Genomic DNA, 22,494 nt, shown 5'->3' with positions numbered 1-22,494 from the left:
AGAACTTCGTCTGTTTCGTTCAGGGCAGGTCACAAGGTGGGATGGTGTGGCGTCTGTCATACGCTGTGTCGTCGCTTTCTTCTCCGTCGCTCACCTCGTCCATCATTCTTTCTTTCTCCTCATCCTCCTCAGTCTCGCTCCCTTTATCCCGTTCCTGCAGTCTCTCTCTTTCTCTTTCTCTGTCTCTTTCCCGATTTCTGCTCCTCTCTCGAAAACCTCTGGGAAGAGTTGTAATCTGAGGGATGTGAAGTGATGAGTGTCAAGGACTTTTAACAGCATATTATCCACACACACACACACACACACACACAAAAGTCAATATAAGTACATCGGAATTAGACTGAAATGCATCGTTTACTCACCCTCATTTCATTACAATGTCATTTTCACCAAAAAAGATGTTGCAGTAAATATGCTACAGTAATACATGTTTATTGAATAACTATGTCTTAAAGCTGCAGTAGGGAACTTTTGACGCTCTAGCGGTTAATAAACAGAACTGCTTGCATCTTGCGGAAGAACATTGTAGCCGGAACTACTTCTCTCTGTTTATGTCTATGAAGAATCACAAAGGTACTGGGTTACTCCGCCGCGGTACCCCCGAAGTAATCTAAAATAGTCTGAATATAAACACTTATTATAGGTGCACCCTAGTGATTCAGGACAAGCTAAAAACACGGTTTGGAAAATGGATTCATGGTGTACTCGCCTATTTTATAAATTGTGTAAATCTTGAACACAAAAAAAATTTACGGACCGCAGCTCTGATTGGTTATTTTTTACCTGGAGCAATGTATTTCTGCAAATGGCAATACGACCACTGGGAGGAGCCAGAGGAGCTTGATTTTTTTCACAGATTATCTATCTATTTTTCTACTTTCAGGACATAATGACAGGTTTCACAAATACATTTTTACAAAAGTTACCTACTTCAGCTTTAACATACTGTATACAGTGACTTACGATTGTGGTGAAATTACTATCAGATTTATGGTTGAAAGTACACCTATGATGTATTATAACTAGATTAAATGATGACAGGCATTTTCATTTTAGGTGATATATGTCTTTAAGACCTAAAATCTAAGCATATATTTATATTTTTTGCCTCACCTGGTTGTCGTGAGTGGGCAGGGCGCAGTATCCAGGCTCCGTCCTGCATAAAAGACGAGGGGAATGCGTTCGGAAAGGCCTCGGGGAGTGAGAGCACACGGAGCGAGGGGAGGGCGAACGAATGGAGTGGGGTGACGGGGAGCGGACGGAACGGGGCGAGTGTGGGATAGAGTGCGATTGAGACAGTGAAGGGGTCAGAGACGGGGCGTGATGGTTGAGCTTTGGGGGGCGCGGGGAGCGAGGGGGCAGTTCGGGTGGTTTGAGAGGGTCTATGAGGTCTATTTCAGTGAGGAGAGGTGGAGGGGGGACAAACTCCTCGTCTGAGAGAGGGATGTCCCCGTCGATCACGGCAAGCTCTGCCCGTGATAGGTGGTCCACAATGCCTGCCCCGAAAGAGTCACCCACGACGTTAATGGAGGTGCGCATTCTGTCGCTGAAGACAAACAAAAGACAGCTCTAAAAGCTGACACAAAACAGCTCAGGACAGCTGTTTATATTCATGAGGACAGCTGATAATCAGTCAAGACAAAACCAGGGCCGTCTTCAGGGGGTTGTAAGTAATGGCCCATGCATAACCCAAACAGAGAGAACTCACAGTAGCCAATCGACAGCGACGAGCAGGCTGATGTCTTGAGTTGGAAGGCCCACAGCGGTCAAGATTAGCAACATGGTGACCAGACCCGCACTGGGAATACTGGCGGCTCCCACACTGGCCAAAGTCGCTGTCATACTGCAGAGAAAGAAAGAGAGGGGATTATACCACCCTGACTGAGACGGTATGGGGCAGCACTGACAGATATGATCTATTGAGGGGTTCAAAAAAAAGATGGAATAGTAAGACGTTGCCAGCTCAGTTAAAGTAGGAACATCTATGATGTAGCTGCTGGTTAAAGTTTTTTTTTTTAAATGTACTACAATTATAGAGCCATAGTAATAAAAAGCAATTTTAATAACCGTAATAATAACCAGATTGTTATGGCACAAAACAAAGGATCACAAAACCAAACTTCTGTCATGACAACTCTGGGAGGGATTGGCATGTAACGTACTTAATGTACGTTAATGTGTTTGGTCTTGGCGGAATAGATCTGCTATGCTGCTGTGGCAGAGCAAGACTACCTACTTCCAAGACATCCACAACATGCTGCTATGAACATGTACAAAATATTGCTGCTACAAACATAACATACATGAAATAACCCCCATATAGCATAGATAAATCACCTCATAACAGATCTATACAGGTGGAGCTGGGGAAGGTGGAGGGTTTCTGAAGCAAGCTGCAGCTGCTACGGTAAGTCCTAGTTATATATTTGGATGCTGAGCAGTGAGCTCATTGGCTACTGATACAGGAAAGAACCAATCAGCTGTGCCATGTGATAATGATGTCATTAGGTCAGATTAGCCGCGTTTCCATATTAGCCCCCTCCGGCCCATTTAAAGCACTGGCTCTTACTTGCCTGACAGTGGAAAAGATGCTTTTGAGTTAGACCTATCGGACTGCACCCTCAATTTCATGCCAGAACTCTGTATATATGACTCATAAGTCAAAACTACTCACATGCTGTCTGTGAGAACTAGCAGGCAAATATTTAAAACAGACAACAAATGTCATATTAAAAATTTATTGTACAGAATAAATTCTTATCTAAGCAAATAAAATAAACAAACAAACAAAAAAATATATATAAATTTGCAGTCATTTAAATGTGAATGTGCTAAAAGCTGAATGTTCATGTGGTAAATATGGAAAATTACATCAGAGCAAACCAAAAACCCCATTCGAAATAATTCCCTCCACTGCAAAAGCCACAATTTGTCTGGTTTCAATTTCACATCTCCTTACCTAACAGTAACAATCTGTCCTCCATCTAGAGAAATGTCATTCATCTGGGCGATGAAAATGGCTGCTACAGCCTCATAGAGTGCAGTGCCATCCATGTTTATGGTGGCTCCAATGGGCAGCACAAAGCGTGTCACACGCTTGTCAATCTTTAGATTCTCTTCCAGACAACGAAACGTCACTGGCAATGTCCCAGCACTGAAAAAGAGAGAGTTAAATTGATTATAGTTGTCTAATAAATGCTTATTTGTCGTTTGAAAAATTACTATGATAAAAAAGTTGATAGGATTGCATTGCATGCATATTCCGTGCCAAATTGACAGTTGGTTTGACATTCAGAAAATGGTTTGGCCCAACAGATGTAAACCCAGATTTATTCATAAACAACTCTCTATGACATGTTTTCATAATTTCCCACCCATTTAGACAGATTAATCTTTCTAGAGTTCTATTCTGGAGAACATCAGAAAGTCTGTTTGGCCAGATTAGTTAGTGTGGATGATTTGTGTGGTGTCAAAAATATGTCATCTATCTGATGTGCTTTAGTTTTTTTTTCCATTATGTTGGAGTTTATAGTCAAATTTCCACATACCAGTATAAAATATAGTTTTTAACATGAGAAAAGTATTTTGGCTGTGCTATATGTAAAAAAAAAAAAGATATAGATCTTGCTTCTCAAGACAATATTGTTTAGCCAAAAGTGAACTTTAACCCTTTCGAGTCGATTAACGCATATATGCGTTTTGAGTCATTTTCACCTGATAACCCCAAAAAGAACTTAAATTACACTCTCAGTTTTAATCGTACAGATAAGAGCAATACATCAATCGAATCTGTAAAGGGTCTAGTTTTTTTTGGATACAGACATAATAACAAAAAACCTTTGTGCACTTATAAAATAAAGATAACAAACAAGGTGCGCTGTCTACAGTCTTTGTCTCCGCTGATCGTCATGTACAAACATTTCATTAAAATGAACTGTAACTCCGTGAATACTCAACGAAGAGACATGAGAGAGATATCTATAGAAAGCCTGGAATGTCTACTTTTAAACTAAACAAGTGCTGCCGAAAACAAATATTCTGAGATAAAGTAATCCATATGAAAACAACGCGATGTCTATTTTTCATATCTCCGCTCATTATATTTAATGTGACCACGCCCCCGCGCTGAACACGCTATTCAGATTCAAACTGAAGCGCGCGGCTTGAATACGCCCACACAGAAGAAAAAGCAGCCAGACTATTCTTCAAGTTTTTATTTTATTTTACTGTTTGCTTCGCGATGAGAGGACTAAGACATAATTCACCCCAAAAAGATGTGATGTGGTTGAGGATTTGAGAAATGGATTTCCTCAGAAAAAAGAATGAAGCACTTTATTCAGCAGAGATCATAAACAGAGTAAGTCTCTCTTTATTTATTTGTACTAGTTTTCACATAACGTGTAAACATTTTACTAGTTAGACTTTTTCCAAATACTTTTTCCAAACTATAATTCCTGACTAAATGTATAATCAAGTGAAACATTATGAAGTTTCAATAACAATATACAATACTATACCATTCAAAAGCTTGATGTAAATAATATAAATTTGACAAATAGAGATAACTCTAACAAATGTAAAAACAATGCAGTTCTTTCGATTTATTCCCCCTAAAAAAACCTGAAAAATATTATCAGCTCTTTTCAACATTAATAATAATAATAATAATAATGATGATAATAAATGGGGTTTATTTGGTAGAAAATAAGATTGTTAAAAGGATTTCTGAAGGATTGTGTGACTAGAGAAAGGATGCCAAAAAATTTGAAAGTCAGCTTTGATTGTTCCTAATAAACTGTTTAACTGCTCCCCCAAGTGGATATTAAATTATGTTGTGGGATAATTAAATATATTCTTAATAAACTACAAACATAAAATTATATACTTTTATTTTGTTCTCTTTCTTGTAAGTCCTCCCTCACAGTGGCACAGTTGAATGGGAGGCTCATTATGCAGCTCATTATGCAGCTCATTATGCGGGCCTTTGTCTTCTCAGGTGTAAATCACAATGATATTCATGATAGTTGACGCCTACTCGCATATGACTTTTACCAACAAAAAGTGTTTTAGAAAATTTAAATCAATATATTGTTTTCTGTGAGTGAGTAAACAAGATGATTTTCACATCATTCAGAAAGAAAAATTCTAGGCTACAAGCTCCAGTTCTCAACTTTTCCGGCAACCAATTTTATGTATGTGTTTTATTCCCTTATTCAAGTGATTTAACATTTTTAGTTTTTCACTAACCATGCATAACATTTTTTTTCTCAAAAATACAATCATGTACATGCATGGGTTTCACATATTATTATAGCCCAGTTTGTGCTGGTTACAGTGATATTAGACTTTACCCATTTAGATATTTATAAGAAACTGAAAAAAGCACAAATGTCAGGGCATGACAAAACTTCTCAAGGCCCCAAAAATACCCTTAGACTCCAGAGGGTTAAATATTCAGTCTATGCTGCCAGAACACTTCAATCAGCGTATCAGCATGAAACACATGAAGAGTGGTCTGCTGTCTGTACCTGCTGGCCGTTCCCAGAGCAGTGATCCACGCCTGGAAGATACCAGAGTAAAACGTGAAGGGGTTTTTCCGAGTCACGGCGAAGAATATGACTGGCAGGATGAGCGCGCCATGAATAATGAGACCGACTATGACTGTGACCATGTACATGCCTAGCTGCCTCGCCACCACTTCCAAGTCACCGATAGCAGCAATTTTCCCACAGATGAGGGAGGCAATGCCTACTGGAGAGTACCTGAAAACAGATTCATTGAATGTATTTAGTGTTTTTTTTTTTTTTTGTAATGTTGTTAAGCCATAACACTTAACACTTAAGTTCTCTAATTGTGTTTATCAAACATTAACAGTATATATATATATATATAAAAAAAAATGAATGAATGAATGAATCAATCAATCAATCAATCAATCAATCAGTTTGTATTTGTTGAAATTAAAAAAAAATATATATATATACAAAAATATATTAATAAAATAAAATAAAATGAAATATGTAATTGTGGCTTAGCAAATGGGGTTGGGGCAATATTTTAAATATTGCTTTGGGAAAATATTTATTTTTAAAAGTATTATACAAATATGAATTAGATATCTAAATTAGAAATCTGTAAATGTTTTTCTTTGATATTTATTAGAATTATATTGTATGAATATATATATTTGTGTGTGTATGCGGTGCGGTGCACACACACACACACACACACACGCGCGCGCGCGTGTGTGTGTGTGTGTGTGTATATTTCTTATTTTATCTTTAATACAAAGGTGTTATTTATTTTTCATGTTTTTTTTTTATAATCACACTTTTTTTTTTACACAGGACTTCTTTATTAATTTACAGCTGCCTTTAATTAGCCTTTAAAGGGAGTCCCTTACAAGAGGATCATCATATTAGCCCAGATGATGTTACTTCTCTGGTCTAAATTTAAATCATCTAAAATGCTGGTTCTAAATATATCCTCAGCAACAGATCATGTGTATTGTACCATATAAATATTTTACATGCTGTGAACGGAAAACACAGAACACAGTTACAGATGGGACGGTCTCAGGGCTGAGCAGAGAATGACTTTGTTTACCATATGCTTTTAATTTTGGGGTAATTTTAACTTATTCCATGTTTGTTCTTTTAACGTTAAAAATGTATTCGAATATGAAATGGACATGTTCCTTCCCAGCGTCTCACTCTTTTTGTGCTTGAAAATGACCTGTTAGCATTAGTGTTTCATTTCTGCAGACATAATTCATAAGTTCAGTGCTCTAACTGTTTTCTGCTATGTCTGTCTTTGCCAGCATGTGGGTATTTGTCTGCGGCCTATTTGTCATCCAGAATAAAACTCCCACATTTACTCATGGGAACACAAATATGATGGTGCACTCTCTCAGATTCCTGTTTTGTTCTCACCCTCTTCCTTACATGCCATACATTTCTCTCTGTCCAGTTCTCTCACTCTACTGAACACTGAAACTAAATAATGCCTTCGACACTTCTGTAGCCTGTTTTATCCCATGCTTCATGAGTCAAAACATACAGAGATTATTGTTATTTATGACTGGATGACACTTGCAAAATGGCTCAAACAAATTCATTTGTTTCAGTTGCAACAGATTGTACACACTCGTGATGAAGGCAGAATACTGACCACATGATCATGGACACCATCTTCATGATGATCTCATTAAGGATGTTGAAGAAATCGCACATGAGCTTCCCCCTCTCTCCCATTTTCCCCATGCAGATCCCAAACGTGATGAAGAATCCAATCAAACCTTACAACACAGAGAGGCGACAAAAATGACTATTTGGAAATAGTGAAATCAAACGGAAATTCATCTGTTTTCTATTGATAACTCCTAACATTATTTAGTATTCCAATAATGCATCACAAATGTGCATGAAATGCCACTTTCTGTAGTTGCTGGCTCTTAAAATTACATTTATGATGTATTTTGAGTTTCAAGTCCAGTTTTTTAAAGAAAAATTGAATATACTCTAACCTAAAACATTCATTCCCCACTTGTGTTCCAGTGTTTTCCTATTGACAAGGATCGGTTCTGTTTGGTTCTGGACTGGGACAGATACTTTTTTCATCACTGTCTGAACCTGAAAAGAGAAGCAAGCAACAGATGATGATGATGCCATAAAACTTTAAACAAAACTATTTTGGACAGAGCAGATAACTGTAAATATATATACATTATTATAATTATTAATTAAATCATTATAATATCATTACTGTACTATAAGTGTTATTTTTATTATATAGAGAGAAACCTTACAATGTAATTAATGGTGAAAATATATTATAGTCAAAAAGATATGTCTATAGGAAAATATTGTTTTGGAAGTGTTGTTTTTAGTCAGTCATAATCTTGAGTCTCTATCCTGGGCAGAGTTGCTCTCATAAAATGTCTTGACCCATTACCATTTTTAAAAAAAGGTACTTGTAGTGTAGTGTTGCTCAATGAAAATGTGACGTGCAATGCGTTCAAAACAAACAAATGATCATCGGAGAGAGTTTATGTTCCAGGTGGATCCGCCTTGAAATGGTGTATATAAAGCTCTGCAAACACAACAATTAGAAGGAACTCCTCAGACGAGAGCTTGGTTATCTGGAATCAGCCTCATACACACCGCAATAATGTTTATTATATGCCCTGTTAAGAATAAATGGAAGAACACATGTGTCTGCAATGCTAAATATAACCCACAGTGTGAACATAAGATAACTTTAAATGAATTTAACAGGAGTGAACATCACAAATGAGTGATGCCAGGAGTCCAGTTCCAAAACGAACAATCGAAAAGCACTAAATGCAAGTAAAACGTGCCTTTAGTAACTAAGTTAGCTGGTAACGTTCAACATAACACAGGTCAAACTGCAATATATGAAAGATGACTGGAAAACGACTATGCCTTGTTTAGCAGACAGCAGGAAAAAAACTATGCTTAAATGAAAATGATCAAATAAACATTCATTGTTAGGACTTCAAAATAAATAGGCAGCTTTAAAAAAGAAGAGAAAACTATTCTAATATTGTTTTCTGGCTAAACTCTACACAAATTCATCTGTCATTTGTTAGAAGCAAGTAAAATTAGGCAGATGGACAGGAAAAGTTGCGTGACAAGTCCTCATGCTCAAAAACCATGAACAAACAATGTAAAAAAACAACTGCTGTGAATCACTGGCCACAGACAGCATGAACCATTGGTCAATTTAGATATGACCCCAGGTTCTCATACGCACAGCCCTTATACATAACAAGCAACCCACTGCGCCACTGTTTTAAAAGATTCACATTTTCTAAACAACAGAAATGCAAAAAAGCTAACAAAAAATGTTTCAGCAGAGCACAAATATAGAGAAAAGTCCTGAAGAGAGAGAGAATAAAAAGTCATCAGAGACATAAACTCTCATCCATGATGTCTCTGTTTGTGGGCGGGCCCCGCTTTCATCGTAAACCACTGACCCCAAGTGCATACTGGGTGACCTTGTGATTACATTTAAAACTTTTCAGTGCTCAAGCACAACTTTTTACCTGTTGAAAACAGGCCTGGACCAGGTTCTCTGGGAAAAGGTTTCGGATCAGATCCAGAAAGGCATCCATACTGCTGACTTCTTGGTTCTTGGGGGCGGAGCTGGACTGACTGGACCTGAGTTTTGGGTTCCCAGGGTGTATTCCAAGCACCAGGATGACCCCTAGAACAGCAGCGATTACTGTGGTGGACATGTAGTACACCATTGCTCTGGAGCCCATTCTTCCACTGGAGCGAGCATCCAGACCGGCCAGGCCTGTGGGGCCAGAAGAAGAGAGAGATCTTGTATCAACAAAGATAAATGTGCTGTAGACACTCTGTTTCCATTAAACAATCATAAGACACAACACGTGTGCTTGAGGCCTGACCTGTGATGAGACTGGAGATGATGAGGGGCAGGATGAGCATCTTCAGCATTCTCATTAGGATGTCTCCCGGAAAGGAAACCAGCGTGAGAGTGTCTGTGTCCAGATCAGGAACATAACGCAGCATCATGCCCAGCACTGTGCCCGCGATAACACCTGTGGGAGTGTTGATTACACCGGTTATGTTCAGCCTCCTTATGAAAAGATGTATGGACCATTGTCGGATTCCTGGGTATTTCACATGCACCACTGCATAACTGTCCTGTATCTGCAACATCTCAAACTACTGTTGTATAAACAGTGTCACTGTGTTGGGCCAAAGAATTTGCTGAGAACTTGCTGGTTTGGTATTTGTCTGCGGTTTGACCGATGATCACAGTTATAAAACCACAGACAACGTTTATCTTTTATATTTTTAAGAATGTAAGTATAGGGAAAGAGTAGAGGAAAGATAAAAGCTGACAAACTGAGATTAAATTGGTCTTATATCATACATTTTTGGGCCCGAAACAGAAGTATTTTAGTTTTCATGACCATTTTTTCATCATTCTAGCTGCTGTTCCTTTAATAAACACCCCCTTTTTGGATTCAAAATTAACTGATCTCTTCCCGTATATTATCAACATTTATTTATGATAATACCATCTCTCCTGCTTTGTCCTTATCACTTCGTGTGGTTTGCTATGCTTTATTAGTTTATGACCACCAAACAGGCAATAAAATCATGAACTGGCAAACGTATTTAATCCTCTGAACTTCCAAGGAAGGAGACACAGACAGATCTGAAGTCGTATACAAACACTCCCACACATTCATGCATTCACACACAAGCACACCTAGCACGGTGAGGGCAAGGAGCAGATTGCGTGAAAACCAGCCGCATTGTTGATTTGTGTTGTCTTTTAATGCTGCTTCCACTCCATCGTCCATCTGCAATGCTGCACTTGTCTGGTTTCCCAAATGCTTATTCGTCATTCTATCTGTATAAGTCAAGAGAAAGAAAGAAACAAACAAAGAAAGAAAGAAATTCCATGGTAAATAAACAGTGATGATCACTTAAACATCCTACCCTTCACTTTATGCCTCCAGTGAACTCAGGCCTTTATGTAAGGCGTCAGGAGGTCAATGTTTCACTGGTTAGAACGGTCCAGTAAGACCCTGCTGGTTGATACCAAAATTACTACATTCTACTTACAAGAAGCATCTTTCTTCATTTACATAATGCACTATGTAGACTACCACAGGGCTGGTTCTAGAAATTTGGAGGCCCAAGGGAAAATTCATGTTGGAGGCCCCCCACCCCCAATAAAGCATTTAAAACAAATATTATTCCTAAACTTTCTATTTATACAAAATTTCATTTTAAATTTTGTATATTTCTTACTTATACAGTACTGGTCAAAAGTTTGGACACAACTATTTTTTATTTTTTTTAAAAAGACTTTAATCAAACATGCATTTATTTGATCAAAAATACAGAAAAACTGAAATATTGTGAAATATTATTACAATTTAAAATAATGGTTTTCTATTTTACTATGGTTCAAAATATCTATTTCTGTGATGCAAAGCTGAATTTTCATCAGTCATGCCTCCAGTCTTCAGTGTCACATGATCCTGCAGAAATCATTCTAATATGCTGATTTATCAATGTTAGAAACAGTTGTGCGGCATAATATTTATTTTCTAACCTGCGATACTTTTTTCAGGATTTTTTGATGATTAAAAAAGGTGTTTAAATATATATATATTTTTAATTAATGTTTTATAACAATATGAGTCTTTACTTTAACTTTTTTTTATCAATTTAACACATCCTTGCTCAACAATACTTTTTTTTCTATTGCATTTTTGATCAAATAAATGCAGGCTGGATGAATATAAGAGACATTTCAAAAACATAAAAAAATAGTAATGTGTCCAAACTTTTGACTGGTACTGTATGTACATATTAGTCAAACTTTATCTAAACGAAACTCTTTTTTTTGTTAAGGATGTTATTATAGCCATGCTATTATTATTATTCATTATTATTACTATTATTTTGCAGTAATTTGTTCACTAATTTATTCACATTTCCTGAATACCACTTCAGTAAATAAAAATCAGTGCTTTATCATTTTTTTCCTTGCTGGGTATGGGCAGGAATTTCCCCTCCCTGTCAGCACACAGGAGACACAGGAGTTTTATTGAGAGGCTTTGTAAGTGATAATAGTTCACTAACTCTATCTGAGATTTAGCTGAGCAGTAACACTGTCCTTGATTTGCAGGATTGTGGGGAATCTGGAATGAAGGTGAAGGGATCCTAGAGTAGATCAGGTAATTAGTCGGGTAAGTTGATGCAAGAAGAAACAACATGACCAGAATGAATGAATGAATGAATGAGTCCAAAAGGGTAAGTCATGGGATTTATGGCATATAAGTCCTCTCTTCTCTACCTCCCGGTGGATCAGATTCTCAGCAAGTTGCTTCTGTGATCTGGTTGTCCAGAGACCACTGGATGGGACTCATAATTAAGGCTGGAAGGAGTATGGGTTCAGGAAGATAGCTATTGTCTTCTGAGTGATGGATTCAAGAGAGTGGTTCTGCTTTCTGGTTCTTGGAGCCGGGACGTTAAGTGACTGTAAAGTTGATCCGTAATCAGTGTTACCACTCCTCTTGAGCTACCTTGATGGGTAGAAGTTCTCTGTTGCCAATGTCATAATTCTGATCCACCTGGGACAGCTTTTTATAATAGAAGACGCATGGATGGAGGATAGGAGGCTCTCCGTGACATTGAGATAATACAGCTCCTACCCCTACTGTTGAAGTATCCACCTCCATGACGAACAGGAGTTTGGAATCCGGGTGTGCGAGGGTACACAGGACAGAGACTTGGGCTTACTCCAGAGTAGCGAGGTGTTTGATGAAGAGACTTGTTCAAAATTGGAGGTGAAATGGAGATTGAAGTTGACAAAGCCCAGGAATAATTTAAGTTCTTTGATGGTGCTTGGTTGTGGCCATTCCTTGAAAACTTGTACCTTCCCCTGGTCCATGTGAATGCTATGATGGTCTATGACGTATCCCAGAAACTGGATAGAATAACAGTGAAATGGTTAAATTCATGGACTGTCTGTTTCCTTATTTGGGCTTTTTCCTGTTCTTGTTTAGTTAATTGATTGATCCCCACCTGTCTCCAGTTCCCTCATTACCTCCTGTGTGCTCAAATACCCTGTCTGTTCAGTTCTTCCTCGTCCGTGATTAATGATGTTGGTTATGTGATGTTGTATCCTGATGTTAGTTAATGATGTTAATGTGTTGTATATAGTCTGTAATCTCCTTTGAAGTGAAACTCTTCATTTGATCAAGACCCTCCTCAGGTGCTTTATTCGTGCACTAGCTAATACCCAACTGAAACAGAAACTCACACTTCTCCAGTTGGAGGTACAGGTGGTGTTCTCTCAGCTTCCAAAGGAGATGCATCACATGGTGTTGATGTTCAGCCGATGTACACTATGACAAAGCATTGGAGGTACTTTCGGAACACCTCATTTATGAATCCTTGAAGACCAAGGGTGAGCTGGAGAGGCCGTATCGTATAACCTGCTATTTGTAGTGGCCAGAAGGTGTCATAAATGCCGATCTTCCATTTATCATCTTACCGGATCCAAATGAGTTAGTACACACTATGCGGGTCAAGCTTGGAAAAGATCTGAGCTCCTTGCAGCAGTTTCAGGGCGGCATGGATCAGGGGAAGAGGATAGCGATAATTGAGTGTTTGGGGGTTAAAAGGATAATTCACCCAAAAATGAAAATGACCCTGTGATTTACTCTCCCTCAAGCCATCCTAGTTGAATATGACATTTTTCTTTCAGACAAATACAATAGGAGTTATATTAAACATCCAGACTATTCCATGCTTTATAATGGGAGTGGATGGCAGCCCAAAACTTGAAGTCCAAAAAATTGTACCCCATCCATTATAAAAGAAGTCAAGGCTCCAGGTGGTTAATAAAGGCCTTCTGAAGTGAAGTGATGCATTTGACTTTGCATACGAACTTCTTTTCTTTTACTTTTGTAGCTATTTTTCTAATCAGCACCCAATGTGACATCATTCATTGTATGAGCAAATTCAAAGCGTTGCGTCTGGGCGTCAATGAAGTTTGTGCTGTTTTAAACTCATAATAAACTGGTGAATGATCTGTCCAGAAATGACGCTGATCGACAGAACATGTTTATATTTATAATACATTGCAATCACTCCAAAATAGATGAGGACAACTCACACACTTGCATTAAGAGCTGTACTTTTTTGTGTGTTCGCAGCATTTGAAGAATGTGTTTGTTACGGCAAACATTCAGAAGGCGAGACCCGCTTTGAAATAGCAACATTAATTGGTTACATTGCAGGTGAAAAATACTATCAACGAATCAAGCCTCCGTAATCTAGGCTAAAATTGCATTTTGGAATTGGCAACGGAGGCTGATGAGAAGCACAAAAAAATTAATCCTACATTCAAAAACATGATGAATGTCTTGAAATACAACATCAGAACAATATTTTGAGGTGTGGTAACTGGAATAATTGACTATGGTCTGTTAAATTATTAGAAACCTTGGGTGTGCAATGCATTATTTTCTAATAATTCAAAGAACCACCATACATTATTGCTGAAAACCCACTGCTTGTCTATTTCTTTACTATGTATTATTCTTGTCAAAACTAGTGCAATGAAAAATTATGATGAAAAATATATTTCCCAAAAACCTCAAGCTCTCTTTCTATCAAGCTAATGAGCAGTGACTAAGTAAAACAGTTCACAAGAATGACAACATACTTAGCATGTGTATAAAAGTTGTATTAGTAATAGAAAAACACAAAAACCACAGAGATAGATGAAGTAACCGTGATGTCTGAGACAGATGAATTGTATGAGATTAACACCCTTGCGTGTAATAGACTGGTCACAAATGTTTCACCTCAGCAACACAGGCCTATATTACGGCAGGAGTGTGAAGATAGGGTCATGAAACTGCATCTGAAAGCCTTGAACAACCCTCTGCAGCGTTTATGTGAGCATGCCAACACATAACACACCACTTTACCATAATTGGTCATTATTATTTTTATCTGTCGTCATCTATACTCATGACATTGGAGGCCAATGTATCGCACAGCCTCATTTGATTAAATTATTTTTCTTAATCTTTGAATTAATTATTTATGACTAAGTATGACCAAGTCTTTGTACTCACAATCCAAAATGCATAAATAAACAGTTTATTAGAAATCTTCCAAGTAACATCTGCACCACACAACATGTTGCTTTTCTCATCCGCATCAAGCAGTTGGCAATTCTGTGATCCGTATGATTTTCCAAAACAGTCAAGCAAGAGATTTACTTATTCACCTCCTCGCATCACGTGAATCCTACAGCTGTTTTCCTGTAATGCTCCACCTCTTTTATAAAGAGAAATCAAATGATGCCGAGATGGTATGGCTCGGTTTGGAAGAAACAAAACCCACAAAGCCTTGCAGGAAAACATTATAACCCTTTCCAATCTCTTAATCTTCTAAACTGATACTTTTCAAGCGCTTTCTTACACGCACACACAGAGACAACTGTTGGGGGGTTGGTGTATGTGTGTCCTGTAGCTAATTTTACATAATGATTACAAAATTTCTCTACTTTTTAAAAAGGTTTTTATTTATTGAAAAATTTGCCTTTTTAAATGAAACTTTATTTATAAGCTTTTCTTTTTTCTTCTTGGGTCTAAAATGGAGGAATTTAGGTCGATACTGACAATTAAACAATTATTTGCTAAATGTGCTTTTGTGCTGAAACTTTGGCTGGTTTAGGTCTGTCATGGATAAATAATAATGACAGTTCTGGTGACCCAATTGCCGTTACTCATAAATAGGTTCTAGTTGGCCAATTGCCTTTACTCATAAATGGGTTCTAGTTGGCCAATTGACGTTACTCATAAATGGGTTCTAGTTGGCCAATTGCCATTACTCATAAATGGGTTCTAGTTGGCCAATTGCCGTTACTCATAAATGGGTTCTAGTTGGCCAATTGCCATTACTCATAAATGGGTTCTAGTTGGCCAATTGCCGTAACTCATAAATAATCTTAAAAAGCTAATTTTAATTAAGAGACATTAAACCGAGGTCCTGACTCTGTGGTCATAAAAAATCCCAGGATGTCTTTCGACATCAGCATCCTGGCCAAATTCAACCATTGGCCTCCGATCATCATGGCCTCCTGACAATCCCCATATCTGCTGATTGGCTTCATCATTCTGTCTCCTCTCCACCAGTAAGCTGGTGTGTGGTGTGTGGTTCTGGCACACTATGACTGCCATCGCATCATCCAGGTGGATGCTGCACACCATTGACAGATGAGAAGATACTCCCTGACAATGTAAAGCGCTTTGAGTCCCCAGAAAAGCACCATTTAAATTTAAGGAATTATTAAATATTATTTAATATTTTTATAATACATGTTATTAATCCAAAGGGAACGGTAAGGGCGGATGGTGGTTTTAGTCTTTTTTTCAACCAGGGGAATGCCATCCCCCTGGAATTCGAGCCCTGGACACACCCATATATACACTGTCAAACCTCCATATGGGAATAATACAGCTCTTGCTCCTTTACAATAACGTATGACTGCCAAGTGGGGCCAATACACATTTCACCAGCCTTAGCCCATTATAAACATCTGCATGAAGCCGGACACTGATTGAGAAACTGAGGGTTGAGTAATGAGACATATAGAATAAACACACGTGTTCAGAAGAAAGCAAGAGCTGAAAGATAGAGCCACATTTATATTTATGAACAAACATTAGGGAATTGCATCATGATGAAGAATAATTAATTTTTCTTTAATCTTAAAATAACTAGAAAAGAGAAATACTCACCCGTTTTGGCCTTTTTGCCCTTTTTGCCCGGTTTTGAGCTCCATTTCTCTTTCTTTTTCTCGATGTTCCCTGTCCTGTGCATCTGTGTGTTCTTCATCTCAGATTTAAACTAAAACAACAATTGCTGCTCAGACATAAAGGCGGATTGGCAGCACTACTGCAATGTTTTTTGGGGGTATTTTTTTTTTTTGGAGGGGGATGGAGGGAAGTCATTTGTCAAGTTTCAATTGCACAAACATAATCCTCTGTGAAGCCTCATGGGAGAAGAGAGAGACAGTGAGAAAGAGAAGCTTATGACCCGTGATTCTGCATCCCTTTTAACAGTACCTCACAATTTTACCCTTAAGTCATGAGCTTAAACCTGTTTTCACAAAGGTCTCCGCATTCAAACAGAGGCAACATGCCAGAACTGCATAAAAATGAAGTGCTACTACATTCTGCTAATCCCTTTTTTGGAGTGCTGCTTTGGTTTCCAGAGAGGAGGTAACAGGTTGTTACCGAATAAGTCATTTCCAGGCACACCGCTGGTGGGAGGTCACAGTTTTCAAGAAAGGTCAGGATGTTATAGCCAGTGTCACAATACATCCCTCCCCCGATAAAGTATGTGACCTTTTTCTTTTCCACTAATCCAGACTGATTATGAATAAAAACATGAACAGGATTGGCCACCTATAATGCAAGAGCTTTGGCTGTCAGTCAGAAGATGATATTAAAGTGGTAGTTCATCCATAATATCCCAAAATATCTTCTTTCATGTTCCAATAAAGACAGAAAGTCATACAGGTTTGGAATACTGTACAGAATCAGAAAAGCTACTACTGGTTGTCTGCTGAGTTTTCATTAATATATTTGAGCAAAATTTGCGATACTGCAATAAGATATTAAGATATCTATAGAATACTAAGTTATTGCGCCATTATTTGGGTCCAGTGCTGCATTAAGTGTCGTTCACACAGGATGAGAGATTTAACACAAGGGAATCTCGAGATGTGTGTTTCAGATGAACTTCTTTTAACCTGACAGTAGCATCTAAAAATGCAAGACAGATGATGTGAACCACTGAACAGAACCAGACATTTCGCAACAGCCAAAAATGTCCATCTGGCGAATGTGTAAAGAGACAAAGAGGGCATATGAAATGTGTAAGGAATAGTGCATTCCAAAATGATTGCAAACTAAACCCTACAGAGTAATCAGGGCCCTGAAGCGGAGTGGAGATTCTGCTTTATTATCACCAATAAAATCAATCGGATTAGCAACAAGACAATTTTACAGCAATACAAATTCCAAAGTCCTCTAAGGTCTTGCTACAATTGATCAGACACAAGATGGTGCCATTTTCGTTTATATGAAACACAGAAGATTGAGTCCATGGTGCCATAGTAATACCAGAGACAACAGAGTAGTGCCAGAGTGGTTTGATATGGTACGTTGCCATAGTAGCCACTGAATTCCAACTGACCAATCGGAATCAAGCATTCAAAAGGGACCTGTAAAAATTACATGAACCCTAATAAACGGTACATTTTGTGGGTAGGGTTTGGCGGATTTTAGTGGCGCTCACATTTGTTATTGCAGACATGACTGATTCTAATAATAGCTTTAGGGGGTGCAAAGTCTTTCTACAGCTTACTTTGAAAATTAAGATTGATGGGTTTAAAAAGAATACATTGCAACTCTCAACGCTATGAGGTCAACTGAACACCATCAATGAAATCAAATGATAAATGATCACAAAAACAAAATAGATCGAACTTTTAACTTGGTTGCTACCATACCTTGAGCCAAAGACCATCTAGTCTACTTAGACACTATTTATTTCCTCCACTTACTGAACATTACCCGAGATCGTTCCTTAAACAAGCAATCAAACAAATGCCTAAAGCTTGGCCTAGCTAAGCTACTGGACTATAGCCATATCAAACAGAACAGGTTCGATTTACAGTGGCAAGCTCTTTATGACAGAACAGGATGCTCAGGAAGGGAATGGATGAAATTATTAGCCACAGGCAAAACTACAGCTTCCCAAACCCCACTTCTGTGCCAGAGGATGTTAGATGGAGTGATAGTCAGAAGACTTGAAGTTGCAGTCAAACCTAAATCTCTGGAAGACAGAAAGGTCTGGGGGAATCCCTTTAGAGAGCTAGCCAAGAATCACAATAAGCATTAAAAAAGTGAGAAAAAGATTAGTGTAATGGAGCTAAACCTTGGCCAAGCCAAGATCTCCAGATCTTGACCAGCTAACAAGTGTACAGGTCCTTCTAAAAAATTTTGCATATTGTGATAAAAGTTCATTATGTTCCATAATGTAATGATAAAAATTAAACTTTTATATATTTTAGATTCATTGCACACCAACTGAAATATTTCAGGTCTTTTATTGTTTTAATATTGATTTTGGCATACAGCTCATGAAAACCCAAAATTCCTATCTCAAAAAATTAGCATATCATGAAAAGGTTCTCTAAACGAGCTATTAACCTAATCATCTGAATCAACTAATTAACTCTAAACACCTGCAAAAGATTCCTGAGGCTTTTAAAAACTCCCAGCCTGGTTCATTACTCAAAACCGCAATCATGGGTAAGATTGCCGACCTGACTGCTGTCCAAAAGGCCATCATTGACACCCTCAAGCGAGAGCGTAAGACACAGAAAGACATTTCTGAACGAATAGGCTGTTCCCAGAGTGCTGTATCAAGGCACCTCAGTGGGAAGTCTGTGGGAAGGAAAAAGTGTGGGAAAAAACGCTGCACAACGAGAAGAGGTGACCGTACCCTGAGGAAGATTGTGGAGAAGGACCGATTCCAGACCTTGGGGAACCTGCGGAAGCAGTGGACTGAGTCTGGAGTAGAAACATCCAGAGCCACCGTGCACAGGCGTGTGCAGAAAATGGGCTACAGAGAAGCAGCACTGGACTGTTGCTCAGTGGTCCAAAGTACTTTTTTCGGATGAAAGCAAATTTTGCATGTCAGTCGGAAATCAAGGTGCCAGAGTCTGGAGGAAGACTGGGGAGAAGGAAATGCCAAAATGCCTGAAGTCCAGTGTCAAGTACCCACAGTCAGTGATGGTCTGGGGTGCCATGTCAGCTGCTGGTGTTGGTCCACTGTGTTTTATCAAGGGCAGGGTCAATGCAGCTAGCTATCAGGAGATTTTGGAGCACTTCATTCTTCCATCTGCTGAAAAGCTTTATGGAGATGAAGATTTCGTTTTTCAGCACGACCTGGCACCTGCTCACAGTGCCAAAACCACTGGTAAATGGTTTACTGACCATGGTATTACTGTGCTCAATTGGCCTGCCAACTCTCCTGACCTGAACCCCATAGAGAATCTGTGGGATATTGTGAAGAGAAAGTTGAGAGACGCAAGACTCAACACTCTGGATGAGCTTAAGGCCGCTATCGAAGCATCCTGGGCCTCCATAACACCTCAGCAGTGCCACAGGCTGATTGCCTCCATGCCACGCCGCATTGAAGCAGTCATTTCTGCAAAAGAATTCCCGACCAAGTATTGAGTGCATAACTGAACATAATTATTTGAAGGTTGACTTTTTTTGTATTAAAAACACTTTTCTTTTATTGGTTGGATGAAATATGCAAATTTTTTGAGACAGGAATTTGGGGTTTTCATGAGATGTATCCCAAAATCATCAGTATTAAAACAATAAAAGACCTGAAATATTTCAGTTGATGTGCAATGAATCTAAAATATATGAAAGTTAAATTTTTATCATTACATTATGGAAAATAATGAACTTTTATCACAATATGCTAATTTTTTTTAGAAGGACCTGTATAAAACCCCTATGAAAACCATCAAAACAACCCACATCGGGACACCTGCTAAGCACATAGCTATTTTGTGGTTTCAGCAGGTAAGTTGGAGGAGATAAGAACGCATTTCTTGTGGTTTTGCTGCCCTTATTTGCTGGAGCTTCAGTGACGGTTTGGAAGATAGCAATGCAAACAAAAAGAAAAAGTTATGTTATAAGTTTGAACAACTCTGTCACATTACAGAGACCTAACTAAACAGGAGAGCAACTCAAGAATAAGAACTTAAAGCTATGTTTATTTGTTTCAGGATACATTCTGTTTTCTGTTTGCTTGGTTTATTATTATCTAGTTTTTAGTAACTGATCTCATCATGATAAAATACCTATAGTGAAATCGCTACTGCATTTCAACATAACTGGGTAATTATGCTTTTTATATGGATGAGAGAGTGATGAGATGTAAGGTGTGTTCGGAGGTCTGAATGTGAGGTCAGTGTGTGTGTGTGCCGTGTGAGAGTGTGTGTCTGAGGATTATTTTCTGAGGTTGATTGTTTGGTGTGGGCTTTGCAAAGGGATAGAGATATAATCCCATAACTCCCTGCCTCAGTGAGAAAATGGAAGCAACACAGTGACAGACTGGACACCACAGTTATCTTTCAATGTCACACATGAACGATGCAAACTAGACCCACCTATAAATAATCTCATTATACATGGATGGGTTACATACATTTTAGATTAAAATTTAAGCCACTTTGAATTTAAACTATATATTTGATCAGTTGCATCCTGCATTGCCTGGTTATCAAACCCAAGATCTTGTTGATGTTTCTAGCACTGTTCTACGGTTTGAGCTATGGGAATTCTTTTTTGCTATAGGAAAATTATCACATATATGAGTTTTTTTAATGATCATACTGTACCACATTCCAACCATCACATGCAATAAATTATTTCATTAATCAGTACTTTCAACTTGCTTTTAAATATCTACATTACATTTACACATTTGGCAGATATTTACTGCACATCCAAAACTACTTCCCTGGGAATCAAACCAATGGCACTGGTGTTGTCATTGCCATCTACTACTGTTTGAGCTACAGGAATACTTAAAAAAATAATTGAATACAATATACAGTATATATTTTTTATTTAGTCTGAATTATATCTTAAATATACTTTTGAAATACATTTGACTTTTTTAGTCTACTGGAATTTTTAAAAGCATTAACCAAACGGAATTGTTACATTTCCAATGGGACAAAATAATAATAATAATGATAAACTTAATTCAATAAAAAAATTCTGTAATGTCCTAATATAGTATGCAATTTCTATTCTTGAATTTAAGTAAGTTATTTTAACTGGACAAAGAGATAAAACTAAATGTTATATTTTTTTTATTGCAGTCTAGATAAAAGAATGTATCTCAGGTTCACACACTTTCTAAAGAACTTTTTATTTTAAAACCATGCATCTCAGCCTTTTGCCAGAATGTGAGCATACACAATCAAAATATGTTTAGAAATACAGTCTTAGACTGAGATGTATGTTTACTGTAAAGTAAGAATGTTGTTACTTATTTTGCATGTGGTTAACTTTGAAAGGGTGATCAAGCACATCTGGGGGCTTATTTCTTTGCATATGCAGATGTGTTATGGGTCATCTTACTTAACCACACACACACTCGCACACACCCTTCCCCCTCTATCTCTGACAATAATCTGAATGTATTAATCTGTTGTTTGAACTCCTTAAGCACAGACTGTCTATCACATCTGCTCGCCTCACCCTGCTAAAGCTTTGCTATTTATAAATCCCCGTTTTCCCCCATCTCTTTTTTTCTACTGCTTTTAAGTTTTCCTTAACCGAGCTCCGCCAGAACCCTAATTTTACCTTCCTAAATCCTTGTCAATCTGTCCTTAAACTCAATGTCTGCAGAATCCCCTCTTTCGTTACTTCATATTTGAAGCCCCCCTGGTCTCTACTCATTGTGACAAATTTTCTCTCACTGATATATGTCTCAATCTAGCGATCTATCCTCAGCTGATTGACTCCTCTTTCAGGAGTGCCTCTTTTGTAGCATGTCTCATTCATAATCTGCACTCTTGAAACCATCCATCAGCTCTCTGACACTTCCCACTACCGCTACGCTCAAAGAATGCCCAACCAGGGCTATTTGTTAACTGATATGTGCTGTTAAGTTTGCAGCAATGACATGTGCAATAACAACAGTAAGATAAATTTAAAGGCAAAAAAGGAAAACTGTGCACACTCAAACAATAATGGATGGCTGATGATAATCATCTGCAAGAACTCATGTAAAGGATTCATGTCCACTATACAGTGTTTTCTGATGTTATAATATAACAATTAAATGAAGT

The 22,494-nt window shown here is 38.0% G+C and overlaps 1 protein-coding gene across 1 annotated transcript in view; it reads right to left on the bottom strand.

Moving 5' to 3' along the window:
- Positions 1 to 19: 19 nt before the first annotated feature.
- Positions 20 to 22,494, bottom strand: part of LOC113046670 (excitatory amino acid transporter 2-like) — a 32,030-nt gene continuing 9,555 nt past the window's right edge. The window contains exons 2-11 of the mRNA XM_026207562.1: positions 10,267 to 10,410; positions 9,434 to 9,586; positions 9,068 to 9,321; positions 7,526 to 7,631; positions 7,171 to 7,297; positions 5,529 to 5,762; positions 2,960 to 3,154; positions 1,709 to 1,843; positions 1,114 to 1,546; positions 20 to 235 (exon numbers count right to left, since the gene is read on the bottom strand). Coding sequence (XP_026063347.1) covers positions 20 to 235; positions 1,114 to 1,546; positions 1,709 to 1,843; positions 2,960 to 3,154; positions 5,529 to 5,762; positions 7,171 to 7,297; positions 7,526 to 7,631; positions 9,068 to 9,321; positions 9,434 to 9,586; positions 10,267 to 10,410 — 1,997 coding nt within the window. The remainder of the gene's footprint in view (positions 236 to 1,113; positions 1,547 to 1,708; positions 1,844 to 2,959; positions 3,155 to 5,528; positions 5,763 to 7,170; positions 7,298 to 7,525; positions 7,632 to 9,067; positions 9,322 to 9,433; positions 9,587 to 10,266; positions 10,411 to 22,494) is intronic.

Source organism: Carassius auratus, chromosome 3 (assembly GCF_003368295.1).
Source record: "Carassius auratus strain Wakin chromosome 3, ASM336829v1, whole genome shotgun sequence".
Taxonomy (NCBI): Eukaryota; Metazoa; Chordata; class Actinopteri; order Cypriniformes; family Cyprinidae; genus Carassius; species Carassius auratus.
The sequence above is the reverse complement of the archived record's forward strand: the minus strand, read 5'-3'. Positions and strand labels throughout refer to the sequence as shown.